Source organism: Sorex araneus, chromosome 5 (genome assembly GCF_027595985.1).
Source record: "Sorex araneus isolate mSorAra2 chromosome 5, mSorAra2.pri, whole genome shotgun sequence".
Taxonomy (NCBI): domain Eukaryota; kingdom Metazoa; phylum Chordata; class Mammalia; order Eulipotyphla; family Soricidae; genus Sorex; species Sorex araneus.
The window spans coordinates 16469193-16488289 of record NC_073306.1 but is presented as its reverse complement, the minus strand read 5'-3'; the positions used below and the strand labels follow the sequence as shown (position 1 = coordinate 16488289).

General features: G+C 45.0%; 1 protein-coding gene across 1 annotated transcript in view; it reads left to right on the top strand.

Moving 5' to 3' along the window:
* The first annotated feature begins 821 nt into the window (after positions 1 to 821).
* The window catches only part of HOOK1 (hook microtubule tethering protein 1), a 65356-nt gene continuing 47080 nt past the window's right edge, over positions 822 to 19097 (top strand). Inside the window, exons 1-2 of the mRNA XM_055138696.1 lie at positions 822 to 1053; positions 10610 to 10695. Coding sequence (XP_054994671.1) covers positions 991 to 1053; positions 10610 to 10695 — 149 coding nt within the window. The 5' untranslated portion in view covers positions 822 to 990. The remainder of the gene's footprint in view (positions 1054 to 10609; positions 10696 to 19097) is intronic.

Below are 19097 nucleotides of genomic sequence, written 5' to 3'. Positions count from 1 at the left end.
GCCCTTGACTTGTGATCTTGCAAATTTATTTGACTTCAGCAGCTTTACAGCCTGTCCTTTCCATCTCCCCTTCCCCTTAGGAAACATATTTTTTTGCCACGTCTGCAAATCAAGACACCCTTTTCCAAAGGAGCTCCTGAAAAAAACCACAACCCTCCCCCCCCAAAAAAAAAAACCCAAACCCCCAAGTATCCCTCTCTGGAGAGGATTTGCTCCACGGGTAGCTCTGAGTGTGAGTTTCCACAGGTGTTGCCAGGAGCTGTCCACCTCGATGAAGGTGGGGTGGAGGGGAGGAAATGCAGGATCTCCAAATGCTCTGCACCCCCCAACCCCCGCCCCCGCTTCTACTTCTGAGCTAGGGAGCTGCACGAGCTGGAGAGCCGGTCCAACGCCCCGCGGCGCACGCGCGCCCCCCTCTCCGGGAGCCAACTCCCTGCCCTCGGTGCACCTGCCAGGTCATAAACCCCTGTCCCCTCGCTCGCCCTCCCTCCCGGAGGTTGTCTTGTTTCACGTTGATTGGCTGAAGCCCCACCGGGAGCGTCCAATCAGCAACATCTTCTGCGCAACCTAGTCCCGCTCTTCCCGCCCCCTCGCCTCCCCGCCCGCCCAGCCCGGGCCCCGGCCTGCTTTGTGACTGGTGCGCGCCCCGGTCACTCACGCGGGGTTGGCGGGCGGGGAGGCGTGCTGGAGCGGGTAGGCGGGCCGGCGGGGAGGCGGGGCGAGGGGGCGGAGCGGGGCTCAGGTGCGCCGCGGCGCGGGCCGGGCTGAGCGGGACTTCGGGGGGCGAACGGCGGCGCGGCGCGGGGCGGGGAGGGGGTGACGCCGGCGACGTCGCAGCGCCGGGGCCGGGGCGCGTGAGCCGCGCGGGGCGCTGGGCCTGGCTCCCGAGCTGTCCTGCGCCGCAGGTCGTCGACGGACGGCGGCTCCGGGAGGAGCGCGGGGCGGAGGCAGGTGTCGGGGTCAGCCGCGTCGCGGACCGGGGCCCCGGCCATGGAAGGGACGCAGCCGCTTCCGCAGTCCGATCTGCCGCTGTGCGACAGCCTCATCATCTGGGTGAGTGCGAGGGGGCGTGGGGGGGTCGTGGCGAGGCGAGGCCGGCCGGGGGCGCAGGGTGAGGCGGCGGGGTGGGGGCTCCCTCCTGGAGAGCTGGAGGGGAAACCCCCGGGCTCCCTGCGCTGACCACTCGCTGCATTGCCCGCCGCGACTTGGGTCGCCCTGAGCCGTGGCGTGCCACCTGCGGGGGTCTCGGGGCGCTGCGTGCGTGGGAGAGTGTGTGGCTGTAGGGGGTGGTGGGGAGGTCCAGGGAGCTGGGGTGCGGGACGAGATTTGCCCTGCGTCCCGCCTGCCCCACCGTGCTCCCCGCAGACTGATCGTAGGGACCCGGCTTTCTCTCCCCCCCCCCCCCTACCCAGTTTGCTGACCCCAGTCCGCCCGTCCCAAACTCTGGACTCTGTGGACCACCTGCCTCATGCAGCACTCACTGCCTTCCGCGGGACCCCAGTGCTCCTTGAGCGACAAGACCCCCCCACCTCCCGCGCACCCTCGCCAACTTGCCGAGCCCGGGCACAGGTGGTCCAGAGGTGGCTGCTTGCGATGCTTTGCTGTTGTTTTGGCCACCCCTGCCTGTGCTCAGGGCTTCCTGTCGTCTTTGCGCTGGGTGATCACTCCTGGCGGTGCTCGGAGGACCATATGGTGTGCTGGGGGTCGAACCCGGGTGGACTGCGTGTGAGGCGAGCGCGCTCCCTGCCGTTCTATTGCTCTTGGCTCAAGAGCTAGCAGTTTCAGCAGTTTCAGTAGTGGCGGCAGCAGGCCCCCTCCAGGGCTCCATCCGATTTTATGTAGACATCTCTTAGAAGTGTTTCCACGTATTTCCTGTATGGAGGAAATAAATTAGACGGGGTGGAATTGGTGTTTTCTCTCCTCCTTTCCCTTGCTCCTCTCACAGTGGACCTTAATATATATATATATATATATATATATATATACATACACACACACATATATGTATATATAATTATTATTATTTTGCGGCCACACCTGCCTGTGCTCAGGACTTGTGGCCCTGCACTCAGGGATCACGCCTGGTGGTGCTGAGGTGTCGGGAGGGGTAGGGATGACTGTGGTTGAACTTGAGTTGGCCGCACCATCCTCAGGTCCTCAGACCTGATAATATTCTTCTAAAATAAACCACTTGGTGTTTTCGTTTACACTGGATCCAGCTTTAGTAGTTCTCTTGCTCTGTGTTGTGTTTGGACAGGCAAGTCCTTACCCCCAACCCCCCGCCCCCCAGTATTGCAGTCGGCAAAAGGATGACTCTCCTTTTGGAGTTGTTCAGCTCTCAACGAGCTGGCGTTCAGGTGTGGTTCCTAAGCCGTATTGGGCAAGGATGCTGCGCCGTGGTCCACCAGGTACCGTGGATCTCCAAACCAGTTGGTGAGTTGTTTGTAGGGGAGTGTGTGCACAATGGAATGTAAGCCGACTGGATCAGGAGGCTGTAATTGGTAGATGAGATTCTCTACAGATCCAAATGTGTGTGATTGAGCAAGGAATGAGAAATCAAGGAAGGTTTCTGGAAAATATACGAAGTTTATTGGAAATCACCACAGTTTCAAGCAACTCTCACATAATGGAGGTCATAGTTTTTTTAAGTGGAATGCAAGTTAGGGATTTTTAGTTAAAAGCAATGAAGTTTTTTTTTTCATTTAAGGGAAATATTATAGTGTAGATGGTGTAGTTAAGACTATTGTGGGTCTAGAAAACATTGCTTTCAATGATGTGCTTTGTTAAAATAAGCCACTGCTTATACTTGGTGTATGTATCCTGATCTGTTACATTGTTGATCGTTAAGCACCTGACTTCAGTAATTAACTTAGTCTTTATGATATCATTCCTGTAATGAAGGAAGTAGTAGAGCAGCATAGGATTTTTCAGAAATACTGAGTGACTGGATAAAGGCACCCAGGAAGACATTGAGAAGGACCCAGTAACTTTTCTATTTGAATTGGAGTGATAGGCAGAGCTGCGCATTTTTTACTGTGAAAGACTATGTTTCTCAAAAATAGCAAAAATGCCATGAACCAAGTGATAAGGAATCACAGATGCTGGCGTGTAATTGGTTGTTGACTTCCCCAGTTCTCTTCAGCTGCTGCAACCCTGGAAGAGATTGAATTATTGTGCACACGTCTCTCTACAAACTGCCATGACCAAATCCAAAACCACCTGTTTCCATAACACTGCCCTGCTTTATGATTTGTGACTGAGAGTAAACATAACAGTTCCTCTCATTTCTCTTTGCAAAACTTTATTGGAACTCTGTGTCTTCCACTGTCCCAGGAAAATAGCTGCCTCCCCTGTCTCTGGCACTAGCTCCTGGCCCTTCCACTTTTCTAAAAATTTTCTATTTCCAAGTCTTCTCCAATGGCTTCTTATGTGATCAAAGCTTCCATATAAAAATGGATTGAAAGAAGCCACCACTCTGCTCCTTATTAAAACTTACACTTTGTATTTTACTTTTTAAAACTTCCTTCCTTCCTTCCTTCCTTCCTTCCTTCCTTCCTTCCTTCCTTCCTTCCTTCCTTCCTTCCTTCCTTCCTTCCTTCCTTCCTTCCTTCCTTCCTTCCTTCCTTCCTTCCTTCCGGAACCACCTGAAGTGCTGGGGATCTATCTTGGGTCATCCACTTCAAGGCAAATGACCTACCTGCTGCTGTACTACCACACCAACCCTTCTTTCTTTCCTTTTTTTTTTTTGGCTGTGCTGGGACTCAAACCCAAAGTCTCACACATGACTCTGAGCCAAACCCTGAACCATGCCCAGGAGATTTATTGTTTGTTTTAGCTTACTCTTTGTACTTGAACTTTAATTTACTTGTAAGCCCAAGAATTTGCACTTCTGTTCTCTTCAGTGTTCACTAACTGGATTTGATAGCCTATTGACTAATCTTGTTGGTGCTTTTTTTCGGAGCAGCTTAGGTTTCTTCTCAGTGACTTCTCTCGGCCATTCCTAGGGAAGTTTTTGATGTTATTTTGCTGTTGCCAGGCCTGCATTGTTGTTACTTCACCTCCCGCCTTTCACCCTCACATTCCTTCCCCCCTCCCCAATATTTTCCTTTAGCCCTCTATGCTGCATTAACTTTCTGTTTATTTGAGAAATTTTTCCAACTAGAATATCCTAGTTTGATGTACAATTTTATTTCTTCTGACTGTTTGACTTCTTATCCTTTCAGTTGGTGGGTCTGTTTTCACCTTTGAGAGATTGTGACAGTTACTGACCTTCCCGGCTCCCACTCTTATACCATCATAATCATTTAACCCCTTCCTGTCATGTCTAAAACATGTAACATTTCTTGAAGTTATCTTACTGATTTCTTAATGTCAGAGAGCCTGTTGATGGACCTATTCTGTCCTCTGTCCCCAGGAATAAGACTTGGCAAGGAACTCCAAAATGACAACATTGAACCAAAGTGGAGATAGTAGCCTCGCTCCTGGTTTTGGCCCTGACCTTGCAGCTTAGTATTTTGCCATAATGTCTGTGGGTTGCTGTAGAAGTGTACAATACTGGAACAGGTTGATTTTTTTGAACTGTCTGATAGAGGACTGATGGCTTTCAGCGAGTAGAGATTAGGGAAAATGAGTTTTCCAAGAAGGGAGTGGAAGATATGTTTGTCACGAGATCGCTGGTCTCTTAGTAGGCTCTCTGCTGTGCTAACTAATCATGTTCTGTGTTGAGGGGGAAGTAATTAAAGAGATGATAAAATTATGAAGGGCCACAGTCATGATAGTATAAAGACTGTCTGAAGTATACTGTTCTTACAGTCCTTGGAAGACAGTAGGACTGTCATTAGCAGAAGTAAAGCTGTCATCAAGTTGATAGGTGAAGAGGTGTCTCCAGGGCAGCTTTTGTTTCTGCGTTTTGTTTGTTTATTTTTTTTTGGTTTTGGGCCACAACTGACCATGCTCAGGGCTTACTCCTCGCTCTGTGCGATCACTCCTGGCAGGGCTCAGGAGACCATTTGTGGTCAGTTGGCCACATGCAAGGCAAGTGCTCTACTTGATGTACTATCTCCCCAGCCTCCAAAGACCTTTTTAAAAATGATTTTAATTCATTTTAAGATCATTACTTCTTAGAAATGTTGAGTGCTCTTGAGAGAAAACTTCAGGAGAGAAGGACCAATTTAAGCTTCATTTTCATAATGAAGGGGATGTGTAAGAGCTTGAAGTAATTGTGTAAGGAAAGTTTTGATCCTGCCCCTGGACATATGATATTTTTAGATTTACAGAAATTTTGGGGGGATTGTCTTCAGTGATAAAGGAAAATTTTTTTGAATGCTTCTCTTAGTTCTTAAGTTCTTTGTCAGACAGAAGACAGACTAATAATGCTACTAATAATTTACATTGCATGACTATATATAAGTGTAGTCTGTATAACTATGCATGACTATATGTATTACATACATATGTCCACATTTCAGAAATTATTAAAGGAAAAGTCATTTTTATGAAGATCTTAAGTCTGGAAGAAATGATCTTTCTGAAATGAGAAGCTGCAGAAGAGTGTAAAAGACAGTTGCCTCTCTTTTTCTGTTGGCAGTTGTGAAAAGATTCTTTTCTTCCCTGATTCTATGACAGATACCTTGAAGCAGCATTTTCACCTTACTTACAAGTAACTTTATTTTTCTAAATTTATTTATTTCATTGAATCACCATGTGGAAAGTTACAAAGTTCTTAGGCTTATGTCTCAGTTATACAATGCCCGAACACCCGACCCTTCACCAGTGCCCATATTCCACCACCCAAAACCCCAGCATACCTCCCACCCCCCACCCCCTAACCCCCGCCTGCGTAGCTGATAAATTTCACTTCATTTTCTCTTTACCTTGATTACATTCCATATTTCAACACTAAACACTATTGTTGTTGGAGTTTCCCCCCAAAAAAACAGCCCTAATGACAAGGAAGCATTTGATAATTAGTTTTCCATTGCTGAGAATGAAGAGATAGGAAGTCAGCTATCGCACCTATGCGGTTTGGGAGTTCTGGATTTTAAGTATTTTAGTAACTGAGTCGAGGGAGATTTATGTTAGAAATTGCATCATTTCCCTTCCTGGGGCAGCATAGGGCAATGGCTTAGTTCACAGTCTAGAGACATGGCTACAAGCAGTTGCTGGGACCAAAAGTAGTCTAGCTGGCCTCCAGATCGTGTCGATCAGCAGCAGAGTGGCGGCACAAAAGTGTGGCCACCCGGGTCGAATCTCGGCGGAGCACACGCCAGTATCGCCCCCCCTCTCCCCCCGGCCCAAGACTGCCCACACGTCCCACTGTTTCAAGTTCATAACTCTTTTTTTTTTCTCCTTCCCAAGCCACCAAGTTCGTACCTGCTTAATAGTCCTCATAATATGGTGGACGCCATGCCGTTTTTCCCTGAAAAGGGAAAAAAACCGAGAAAGAAGGATCTTTCCCCTCCTCGGCCGGCATGGGGCTATGGCTTAGTTCATAGTCTAGAGACATGGCTGCAAGCAGTTGCTGAGACCAAAAGTAGTCTAGCTAGCCTCTGGATCATGGTCGATCAGCAGCAGAGCGGCCACACAAAAGTGTGGCCACCGGGTCGAATCTTGGCGGAGCGAGTACAAGTAACTTTATTTAAAAATAGAGAAGAAAATGAGATGGCTATTTGCCAGGACTCTGTATTTGGGGATGAACAACTATGGAAACTCCATCTGCCTTGTTTGGGACCATTAACAAAAAAACACACTTGTCTCTTCCTTTCCATGAGAAGTCGGATGAAGGGAGACATTTTCCTTTACTATGTTTTCCTCTCACTGCGTCCTCTGAGCCTTGCCAGTTAGTCAATCTTCCTGATCCTAATACCTTTTGACTTAACTGCATTGAAATGGCATTAAAAGACAATCTAGTTTATTTTGTAGCTAGTTAAAGAATTTCGAAGAGGAACTCTACTTTCCCTGACTGTGAAGGAGGAGAAATTGATCTTAATCTCTGCATGGGGAAGAGGGGATAATATGACAGCCCCTAAGCATACATACCCCTTTTATGTATTCCTTTAGTTGGTATATGATTTCAGGCCCCTAAAATTGTCTTTGAAATCACAGATTAATCAGATCAATTTGTAAAAAGTTAGTGATCTAATTTAAATAGGAATGGTTGAAAATAGGCAATATGATTTACCCCAACTTTTAATTATTTCTTTATTTTTAAAATTTTTTTGTTATTATTATTTTTTTATTGAATCACTGTGTGGAAAGTTACAAAGCTTTCAGGCTTAAGTCTCAGTTATACAATGCTCGAACAACCATCCCTTCACCAGTGCTCATATTCCACCACCAAACCAAAAAAAACCAAAAAAATACCAGCATACTTTCCACCTCCATACCTTGCCCCCCCACTCCCCACCCCTCCCCCGCCTGTATAGCTGATAAATTTCACTTTACTTTCTCTTTACTTTGGTTACATTCAGTATTTCAACAAAAAACTCACTATTATTATTTGGAGTTTCCCCACCAGAAACAGGCCCGCTGACTAGGAAACATTTGATAATTTCTTTTCCATTGCTGAGAATGAAGAGATATGAGGTCGCGTGGCTGCTATCGCGGCCATGTGGTTTTGGGTTTCTGTATTTTAATATTTTAGTAACTAAGTCCAGGGAAATTTCTGCCAGAAATTGCATCACTGCAAGCTCGTACCTCCATTGCAAACTCGTACCTCTCATTAGTGGTCCTCATAAGATGGCGGTCGCCACGCCGTGCCCCCCAGCAAGGAAATGGGGAGAGAGAAAAACCTTTCCCCTCCTGGGGCGGCATGGGGCCGCAGCTTAGTTCCCAGTCTAGAGACATTTCTGCAAGAAGCTGCTGGTACCAAGAGTAGTTTAGATGGCCTCTGGCATCATGCTCGTTCAGCAGCGGAGAGGGCACCGGGGTTACGTCTCGGCGGAGAGCGAGGCCGGTACCACCCCTCCTACCCCACCTTCTTAAAGATGCCCTAGCCCTGGGATTTATCTTTGCTGCACATCTTCCCAGTTGCAATCATTTTCTTATTTTCTGTTGTAAACATTCTGTGAGTTCATCCTGTCCTTTGTGTCTGTAACTCCTGTCCTATTCATCTCAGTTCTCCATTTTCTTAGCAGGACCAGTGCAGGAGCTACACCTGCTCTTTACTATTCTGTAAAACACTGTCGGTGCCTTTGAGAGTAACGATGCCCCACCTGTCTTCATTGATTTATCATCACCAGAAGCTAGTCTAATAAAACTGCTGTGCATAAGAATCATTTTGGGGTTTTCTGATTTAATACAGTTGGTCATTTATGATCCATACTGTTTTAAGGTTCCCCTTGGAGAAATTTGGAGAAACCCTGATTCAGCTAATATGCTCACGGCTATGGAGTTTCTATATAAAGTACACTCTGTTAAATATGTGTGTGTGTGTGTGTGTGTGTGTGTGTTGCACATCTGGCAATGCTCAGGGGTAACTCCTGGCTCTGCACTTAGGAATTATTCCTGACAGTGCTCTGGGGACCCTATGAACTAGAAGCTATTTTACTGTTTTTTATTATGTGAATGATAAGCTAAGGGTAAGTTTTGTCATAGCTGTCTACAGTCTTGACTCTGCCTGTTCTTTTGGTCCATTTTTGTTTTCTGTTTTGTTTCGCTTTTGGACCATATGCAGATGTATTCAGGACTTGCTCCTGGCTCTGTGCTCAGGGGTTACTCCCACAGGAGTGCAGGGGGGCATATGTAGTGTAGGGGTTGGAAATCACTCTGCCATATACAGAGCAGTCCCCCTACCCACTGTACTTTTTCTTTGGTGGCCTGCCTGTCTGTTTTGGTTTGTTCTATTTTGGGGGACACACCCAGCAGTGCTTAGAGCTTACTGCTGGCTCAGTACTCAGGGGTCACTCCTGGTGACTCCTGCGACCACATGGGGCTCTAGGGGTAGAACTAGACTGGATGCATGCGAGGCAAGCACCTTACCCACTGTATTCTCTCTCCAGCCCACCTCCCACCCTGTCTTTTTAACCTCCTTGCTTGTTGTCTTTCCTTCATTCCTCTTTGAACCGAAAACACAATCATACTGAATGCATGTTGCCTATATGTTTCATCCTTCTCATATGTGTATTTTTATTGTGTTCCTCATTCATCATTTTCCCTTTCCTGACCTTTTCTTTATTCAAGGTCTTCCATTTAGAAATCTTAATGCCCTAAGTAGATTATTTGGTATATTTTTTTTTCAGGACATTTGTGCCTACTGCAATCATGGTACTTGAAATGGTATCTTCTAAAATTAAACTATGGGCTTTCCTCAAGTGGAAATTTTTTTTTAAATAAGGCAAAATAGCTTTTATTGAATGAAATTTAGAGAAAAATGAGGGGGAGGGAGAGACAGTGAGAGAGTAAGAGAGAGTAAGGGCTAGAGTAGAACAGACCTCTCCTTAACTCTTGACTGAAGCTACATTGAGAGTTGAAACTTGGTGGGTTTCCTTTATCAAGCCGTCTTTACATGCCATGGCGCACATAGAGTCTCCAATCAGATCCTTTATATCACAGAGAAACTGAGACTAGATTCAGTAGCTGGATTTAGTTTGCATCATTCTTCCATATTTTGTAGAGCTTGGAGACAGATTAGTAGAGTCTTCATAGAAGTACAGTGAGTGAAGTGGGGGCGGGGGGAGAATTTTATTAGATTAAGATATGAGTGGTAAAATAAGGAAGTAAGATCTGATTCCAAAAGAGATAAACATGTGGGGGGAAAAGAAAATGGTAGGGTAGTGGATTTAATTTTAAGTCACTGCATCATCCTAGCTTTGTCATAATTTGCTTTTAAATTTTTCTTCTATCTTGTTCTGCTTATTGGACAAAAGATGTCGCCATCCTACTTCTCTTTTTAATATGTAGAGCAATGCTTAGTAAAGTATGTTTTCAAAGAGTTGTTTGTGTTATGTAAAGTCAGACTGGAAAGAACCAGCTTGTTTGGCGTGGTGTGACGGTCCTGGGCCATTCACGTCTCCAGGCCAACTAAGAAGAGCAGCTGAGATTCTGCCTTATTGTTTTGTGTCGGTGTGTATGTACGTATGCATGTATGCTTTCTTTTGTTATTGCTATTATGGGGATGCATTCAGGACTTGCTCCTGGCTCTGTGCTCAGGGGTTACTCCCAAAGGAGTGCAGGGGGGCATATGTAGTGTAGGGATTGGAAATCACTCTGCCATACACAGAGCAACTTTTTCTTTGGTGGCCTGCCTGTCTGTTTTGATTTGTTCTATGAGGTGGTGCGTGGGTGCCCCAGGATCATACCAGTGATTCTGACTGGGGCTGGGGAAACATGAAGTGCCAGTGTTTGAGCTCATGGATTCAAACATGCACAAACTGTGCCCTACAATGTCGTCTACATCCCTTGCCCTCTTGTCTTATTTTAAAGCTCATCAGTAAACCAAGTATATTTTAGATGGACGTTTCTATCCTTTCTCCTATAAAATGCATGTAAAGATATGTGTCATAGCACATGTAATGCATTGCTGTTATATGTATAAATGGATGCATATATACTAGGTAATGCTCCCCCGTCATTATAAAAAGGCATTCAAATCATTTGTTTTATGTTTTAGCTGCAGACATTCAATACTTCTGCACCTTGTCAAGATGTGAAACAGCTGACTAACGGAGTTGCCATGGCACAAGTTCTAAATCAGATGTAAGTAGAAGACCTGACTCTTTGTGAATAATGGCGAATGCAATGCCAGGGAAGAAAACCTAGACTCGTATTAGGGTTACTGAAACTCTATCCTCTTTAGTGGCGACAGGCATATGGTACCCAGGCCTAATCGCATCTAGGGACTTACCACCTCATTATTTCTTGCTTATTCATAGAAATGTGTCTTAATTAAATAAGCCATCAGGAATCTTCTTTATTGGATCCTTTAATTTTTAACTTTGCTTGGACATGCTTGCAAGTTAATAGCAACTATAAAAGAAACTGGTTAAATGAATGGTATAATTGCTTATAATGTTGTCATTTTAAGCATTGTTGCAAGAAATTCTTACATTAAAAGATAAAGTATAAAATACTATTAACCTGAAAAATAAGAGTTTTTTTATTTAATCACAGTGAGATACACAGTTACAAAGTTTTTCATCATTGAGTTTTAGTCATACAATGTCTGACACCCACAAAAAATAAATTTTAAACCTATTTCTAATTTAGTTGAAGTCATACATAATAGGGAATCTTTACTAATGAAAATTATATTAAACTTATTTTATATAAATATCACTTGTATCACTTGTCATCTCGTTGTTTGTCAATTTGTTCGAGCAGGCGCCAGTAACATCTCTATTTGTCCCTGTTGCGTGCTAGTGTAGCCCAATGGGGTCTGTTTGCTGTAGGAACACGAAGAGCCTCAAACTATTCATTTAGGGTCTTGTCGAAGAAGTCTGACCATCTTGTAGGTGGGCGGCTATGTGGTCTTTTGATGTCCTGTGGAATCCAGTCAGTAACAGCTCTAGTCCAGGGTCATCTCCAAATCGTATTACGTCTCTGGCCATCTGATTTTTTTTTTTTATAGATCTATTCATTAAATATTTATTAGCATTTATTTTATGAGGAATTGGGTTTTGGGAAACAGAAACACCTTCTACAGTGCTCACTTTCTATAAAGTTTTTTTTTTTTTTTAATGTATATACACCAGCAAAATTTTTCTCTTTATTTGTTTTTTTTTTTTTTATAAATTTATTTATTTTTAATTAGAGAATCACCGTGAGGGTACAGTTACAGATTTATACACTTTTGTGCTTATACTTCCCTCATACAAAGTTCGGGAACCCATCCCTTCACCAGTGCCCATTCTCCACCACCCGTAAACCCAGCGTCCCTCCCACCCTCCCCAATCCCATCTCCCCCCCACCCCACCCTGCCACTGTGGCAAGGCATTCCCTTCTGTTCTCTCTCTCTAATTAGCTGTTGTGGTCTGGCCATCTGATTTTTGACGCCTTGGCAAACAAGACAGCGTCCCTGATTCTCTATCATTAATGGAGGTCAGAACTCTGGATTCCTTCTCTCACTTGAGTGAGACATGATACTCCAAACATAGCTCTTTCGATTCCTCTTTGGGATACCCGAATAGCATTCTCATCCTGTTTTCGTAGGGCCCAGGTCTCTGAGGCATATGTTAGTGCAGGAAGAACGGTGGAGTCGAAAAGATGTGCCCAGAACCAGAGATTCTTCTTCCTCTTAACCACTTCTTTGATGCACTTGAAGGCGTTCCATGCTGCTTGCTTCCTCCTGCGCAGTTCAGGTGCCAGGTCGTTCCTCATGTTCAGTTCTCGACCCAAGTACACGTAACTGCTACATTTGGAGATGTTTGTTCCATTGAGGGCAAATGGAACGTCAGGGACTAGTTCATTTTTCATGAACTAGTGAATCTCTCTTTGTGAGATTCAACTGCAGTCCGACCTTTCCCCACTCACAGTTGAAGTAGGCCAGCATTTGTGCAGCTTGGCTGATATTTGGTGTTATGAGAACTATGTCACCAGCGAAGCGGAGGTGGTGTAGTTGCCGGCTGTCTATCTTCACTCCCATTCCTTCCCATTCCACTCATCGCATGACATTCTCGAGGGTGGCACTGAAGAATTTCAGTGAAATGGTCGCCTGCCAAACCCCTCTCTTTACATCGCTGATCACTTCTTTGTAGATGGTTAGATCCTGGTAGTGAATCCATGTAAAAAACATCTGCCAGGGAGGCTGCCAGGGGAGAGCTCTGGCAGCTCTTCCCGTCAGCTGCACCCGGGTTCAGGGGATCGGTCCTGGGCCGCTTGCCCAGCTGGGGAGGCCCAGGCCTTGGGTCAGATGAAAGAGGAAAGAGGGCCAAGCCGGTTGATTGATCAGTTGCCGTTTATTCCATTCTCTTCATGTGCCTGTTCCAGTCTCTCTGAGCTCCCCATTTCTCCTTTTTCCTCTCTCTCCCCCAGCACTCTTCCTCCTCATTCCTCCATCCCAGCTCTCTGGATTCTGTCCCTCTTCTCTAGTCTCTCTGGGCCCTAGTCATACTCAGCAAAATCAACATAAGAAAGCCCTTCCTGAAGGCCCACCAGGTTCAAAGGAAACACCACTTAGAGGCATTCCCCTCCTCCTCCCATCTTAATTGACATCTCAATATTAGTTATTTTTGTGTGGGCACAGTAAGAGTTACATTGAGGCTTATAGGGCAGCTCTCCAGGGAATGTCTTGCCACAGACTCAGACTACAGTGCTCAGGCCAGATTAATCATTCTTAACCCTAGCAGGGTCTGAATCTAGTTATTACTTTTTGGATTATGACAGCATTTGTCCATGACCAAGCTCTTAACTTATAGTTAAACATTAGGCACTTTGGCCAGGCCCATCTCAATGCCAGGGTAGCACATAACTCACCGCTTGCCCTGGGTCAATCCTGTCCCTCGTCGGGACCCTGCTTTTGGGGGTGCTAGGAAGTAAGGGCAGCTGAGGCTTAGGTCCAGAGAACAGATGCCCAGGAGGAAAATATCATGTAGAGTCAAATGACTCCTAGGTTACGAAAGCATAGCATTTGCTGCTGTCTTCCTGTGCCCATAAAAAAGGACATGGCTCTGAATAAACCATGCAAAGGACTCCAAGAGAAGAGAAAAACAATATTTACAAGTCAACAGAGCACAAAGAAAGAAGTTACAAATAAACACAGAGGAATGGGAGCACTGTGATGGGAACAACTCAATAAACCTAAACTACCTGAGGCTATGTTATCCTACAAATCCGTAATACAGCTCACAGAGGATCTTGATGTATTGAGTTTGAACATCCTGTTTGGCTAGGGCTTCAATGACTGCTTCAGTCTCAACAGAATCAGAGGCCTTCTTTAAATCAATGAATGTTAGACAGAGCGGCATCTTGAACTCTCGCGAAACCTCAAACGGATATGGTCTATCGTGCTGAATCCTTTTCGGAACCCGGCTTGCTTGCATGGTTGTCCTTCATCTAGTGTTCTGCCAATCCTATTCAGGATGACTCGAGTGAATAACTTGTAGACGACGGACAACAGGCAGATTGGGTGATTGTTGCTGATGTCGTGGATGTCTCCCTTCTTATACAACAAGACGGTCCTGCTGGTTTTCCATTGGGATGGAACCTTGCATTTGGACAGGTAGCGTGTGAAGAGCCGAGCCAGTGTATTGATGAGTACTGGTGGCAGATTCTTCAGGTGTTTGGGTCTGACCTTGTCTGGACCAGGTGCTATATGCTTCTTTATCGATGAAATGGCGTGTTGGATTTCAGAAGGGAGTATACTGGGAATGACATACCCCATCCTGCAGAATTTGGTATGTGGGCAGGTGGATCAAAGAGATCCGAGTAGAAGTTGTGGATAACCTTTTCCGTTGCTCTTCTGAAAGATGTGATGGATCCGTCAGGACGTCGGAGGGCAGTCATCTTGGTCTTATAGTTGGCGAAGGAGAGGCTGGTGTTACAAATACTTTTCCCAGCTTCTGCCACATCGACCAGCACTGCTGCTCTTCTCTTTGAGGTCTTCCCTTATTGCTTCTCTGCACAGCTTTTCGAGCTTGGATGTTAGCTTGTGATTGCCTGAAGCTCGTGCCAGACTATGTTGGAGAATGAGCTCGAGAGTTTCCGAAGACAGGCAACTTTTTTGTTGCTTTCTCTCCTCTCTCTCTGCATTCACACAGTCATGGAGGTTCTGCACCAGTTGATCGTATTCCTCATCGATGTTGTCAACGACAGTATCTTCCCATATTGCTGCAGTGGTGCCAAAGAGCTCCTAGTTGGTGGTCATTCTGGGAGTTCGTTCTTAAACTTTTCAGCCCTTTCTCCCTGCTCCATGAAGTAGAATTTTGCACGAAGGAGATGGTGGTCTGATCCCATTTGGAATTTTGGACAATAGTGACATTGGTCAGGCAAAACCGTTGATTGAATGTGATGTGGTCAATTTGGTTGTGGAACTATCCACTGGGAGACTCCCATATCCAATGTTTAGATTTGGCCTTCTGGAACTGCGAGTTACCATGGATGATCTTGGTCAACATGATGTACTCAGTCTCTTACCCTGTTCATTTATAGTGTGTGGGTCCCAATGTGGAGGTCTTCGGGCGACCTTCTAAGTCCTATCTTGGCATTAAAATCACCGACAATGACCTTGTAGAAGGTGTGGTCTTCTTTATAGAACTTCTCCAGCTCCATGTAAAACTTCTCAATTTCTTCTTCATCATAATTGGATGTTGGTACTTAAATGCCGAAGACAGAAACTGCCAGAAACAAACCGAAGCTATTTAGGCATAATCATTCAATTCAGGTTGTTAGGCATTCGAACAAATCAATGCTCATGGCTAAGTTCATGTTGACACCAACACCACTGATGCCTCTACTGTCACATCTTCCGAGAATAGTTCTTCCCTAGTGTCGAAAACGGTGTGATATGTTCAATGCCTTCTTGTCTCAGTCAATCCAATGATGTCATACTTGATCTTCTGCACTTGCACCATCAGGTCCTTGATGGATGCTTCCAGTGCCAGCATATGTGCGTTAAAACTGTAAACAGTCATTTTAGTCCTTCTTCGTTTTGGCAGCTTAATTCGGCCCTGAGATTTTATCAGCCTCTCTTTGTTTATCCTTCTTAATGGTGCCGTATTGGGGGCTCTTCCAGGGTCAGGGGAATGAGGCCCATTGTTGTTACTGGTTTTAATATATCGAATATGCCACGGCTAGCTTGCCAGGCTCTGCCGTCCAGGCTACTCTAGGTAGCTTGCCGGGTTCTCCAAGAGGGATGGATGCTTTTAGGGCGGCCTCCAATTGCCATTATAGGTGTTCGGATGGCTCACGCCATATTTGAACCCCAGCAAATGTGGTGCAGTATGATGGAAATTGGGTAGGAAGTGTTTAAGATGCATTGTGCGGCCACAAAGCGGTCGTGGTCCGGAAAAGCAGTCGTGGTCCAGAAAAGCAGCCTGGAGCTTGGTGGCAGTTGGGTAGTGGAGGTCAGCTGATGAGAAATTTGTCTGGCACCTGCAGGGTGGGTCTTATGGCTGTGACCCCTGGGTTGCTGGAGATTGGTGGAAACAGGCAGAGGATCTCTGTTTCCAGGTCTTGTTGAGCCTAGAGTTCAAGATCACAAAGTTCTGTATTACATGATTCTGTGGGACTTCGCTCATGTGTGTGGCTTGGCTCGAGCATCTGGAAAAGTGGCCTGGAGCATGGTGGCAGTATATATAAATATACAGTTTATAAATATACAGTATCAAATTATATGATACCTCTATCATTTTTTCCTAAATTTTTGCCGAATTTGGGCAAAGATTAGAATTAATGTTTTGAGTAAGAACTGTACTCTTAATAGGGCAAAGAGGGCCAATTGTTGAGTCTTGTTAATCCATTAAATACATCATAGATTTTGTTTGGAGGCCAAACCCACCAGTGCTCAGGACTTACTGCTGGCTCTGTGCTCCAGGATTATTCCTGGGGGTGCCCAGGGGATTGTGTACGATGCGGGAATCAAACTTGGGTCAGCCATGTGCAAGACAGCACCCTTACTCACTGTTCTATCCCTTGGGCCCACTCACTGAATTTTTAATTAGCATACTTTCATGATAATATGCATTCAGTGAGAGCCAGATATTAGTTATACTACATTATTTTGAGAAAGAGATGGTTACCATTATCTTTTGAAGGTTTATTGTTCTTGGCATTGAAGACTCACTAGGTGGTTTAACAGCAAAAAACTTTCATCATACATAGAAAAATAACTTAAGGCCAAAGAGACGATACAACAGGTGTAGTGCTTGCCTTGCATGTGGTTTAATCCCAGGCACCAACCACATAAGGTCCCTTGGGCTCTGTCAGAGTGATCTGAGGACAGGGCCAAGATAAGCCGTGGCACTGCTGGATGTCCCCCCACCCCCCCAAAAAAAAATCAAACCAAACCAAACCGAGACAAAAGCACCAGAACAGTAACTTAAAACAGTATCAAAATTCTCGACATTTTCAATCTTTCAAATTAATATAAATGCAGATTTTGTGGATAACTCAAGATTAACACTTTAATAGACAAACTTAACATGTTAACATTTTGAAGGCAGTCATTCGGAAGTATGAAGTGTGCCTGATCCCCTGGTTTCTTCAAAATGTTTCTAACATGCTTAGACACTGGTTTCAGAGTGATTTAATTGGAGCCAAGTATCCTGAACAGGGCTCTCACTTTGATATTCCTGGTTGGTGAGGATTAACTGCCATTCGGAGAGTCATGTATTTTTTGAGATGGTTTTAGTAGTTTTGTATAGCAGAGGAGATGACTGTAAAAGCCCCTTGATGATGTCTAGCACTGTACTTGACATTCTAGGGGGAGCAGCTCATTTTAGTTCAGCCATGTCCTTTATCAGCAACCCGTTTTCTGCAATTTGTTGCATTGTGCTGTTACTTCTCAGCCTTCCTCTTTCTGACTTACGGATTTTCTTTTTATTCTCTAGTCTTTTTTTTTTTTTGTCCTCTAGTAATTTTTGTTGGACTGGAGCGATAGCACAGTGGGTAGGGCATTTGCCTTGCACTTGGTCAGCCAGGGTTCGATTCCTCCGTCCCTCAGAGAGCCCGGCAAGCTACTAAGAGTATCCCGCCCACACGGCAGAGGTGGCGTATTTGATATGCAAGAAACAGTAACAAGTCTCACAATGGGATGTTACTGGTGCCCGCTCAAGCAAATCAATGAACAACAATACAACGTGGTACAGTGCAGTGCTACTCCCATATTTAAAAAATATATATATATTTACGTGGAAGAGGTGGGTATTTCAAAAAGGCACAGGGGATTTACTGCCGACAGTTGTATCTGGGCCACCATAGCGGTGAGAGTCCACAGATAGCAGATGTCTACAGATGGAAACAGTGAAGCATTTCCTCCTACACCGAGAGACCAGGAATCCTACAGGAAGGTGTTTTCTGGGCCTCACTTCCTTGAAGCCTCAAGGTTAAGCTGTCCTGGTTCCTTCCAGCTCCTGGAAACCCAGACCTCCCTTGGTTTGTGGCAGAGTTACTTTGTCTCTGTGTGGTCATCTTCCTGTTCCTGTGTCTGTCTCTTCTCTTTCCATTCTGACACCAGTTGTGTTGGATCAGGGCTGATCCAAATTTGCAGTGGCCTCATCTTAAATTGATTACGATTGCAGAGATCCTCTTTCTTAGCAAGGTAACATTCACAGGTACCAGAGGCTAGGACAGAAACATCTGTTTTTTGGTGGGTGAATGGGGGGAGGATTGCAGTTCAATCCACAGCACCTATAAATATTGCATGCCCCCCCTCTGAACAGAAGGCATAGCTCTGGCACTTTAAGCACCCGATAATGTCTGTGCTTGTTTCTGATGATGTGGAGTAAATATTTTGCAAAGGAAAGAGTGAGACAGAGAACATAGGAATCTAAAGACCTTAAGTTTCAGGTAATCATTTATTTATTCACTCAGTGTTTGAGTGCTTGAAATGTCTGGTCACAAAAGACAGCATCTGAGTGTTTATCATAATATATATGCTATTCAACTTTTGCTTTTCTGAGGTATGTTTATACGAAACCTGTAGATAAGGAAACAAAGTTGTTAGAGGTTTAGTGACATCTTAAAGTGAAAAATAGTAACACCGGGATTTATGTCAGTTTATCCCAACTCTAAGATTAGTGCTCTCAACCCTATAATTATTGAAATCTTGTGTCCTGGAACCTTTATAATTGATTTTTACTTTGGGTCTTAAATACCAGTACAGATCACGTTTGATGTGTTAAACACAGTTCTTTTGATTATTCGGTGTCGGGGTGTTTCATTAAAGCAACATGATTATGTTGTTTATAGCAATATTTGGGTATCAATTTTGCCTGTATTTATTAATAGGTAAATTTTGAATATGAACATCAGGATGGATTTAAAATTCATGATTCTTGGGATCTAGAGAAATAGTATAGCAGGTAGGACTCACGTGGGTGACTCAGCTTCCGTCTCTGGCAGCCAGTAAGGTCCTCCGAGCACTGCCAGGAGTGATCTCTGAGCACAGAGCCAGGAGTTACCCCTATGCACAGTTGGGTGTGGCCCCCAAACAAAACAAAATC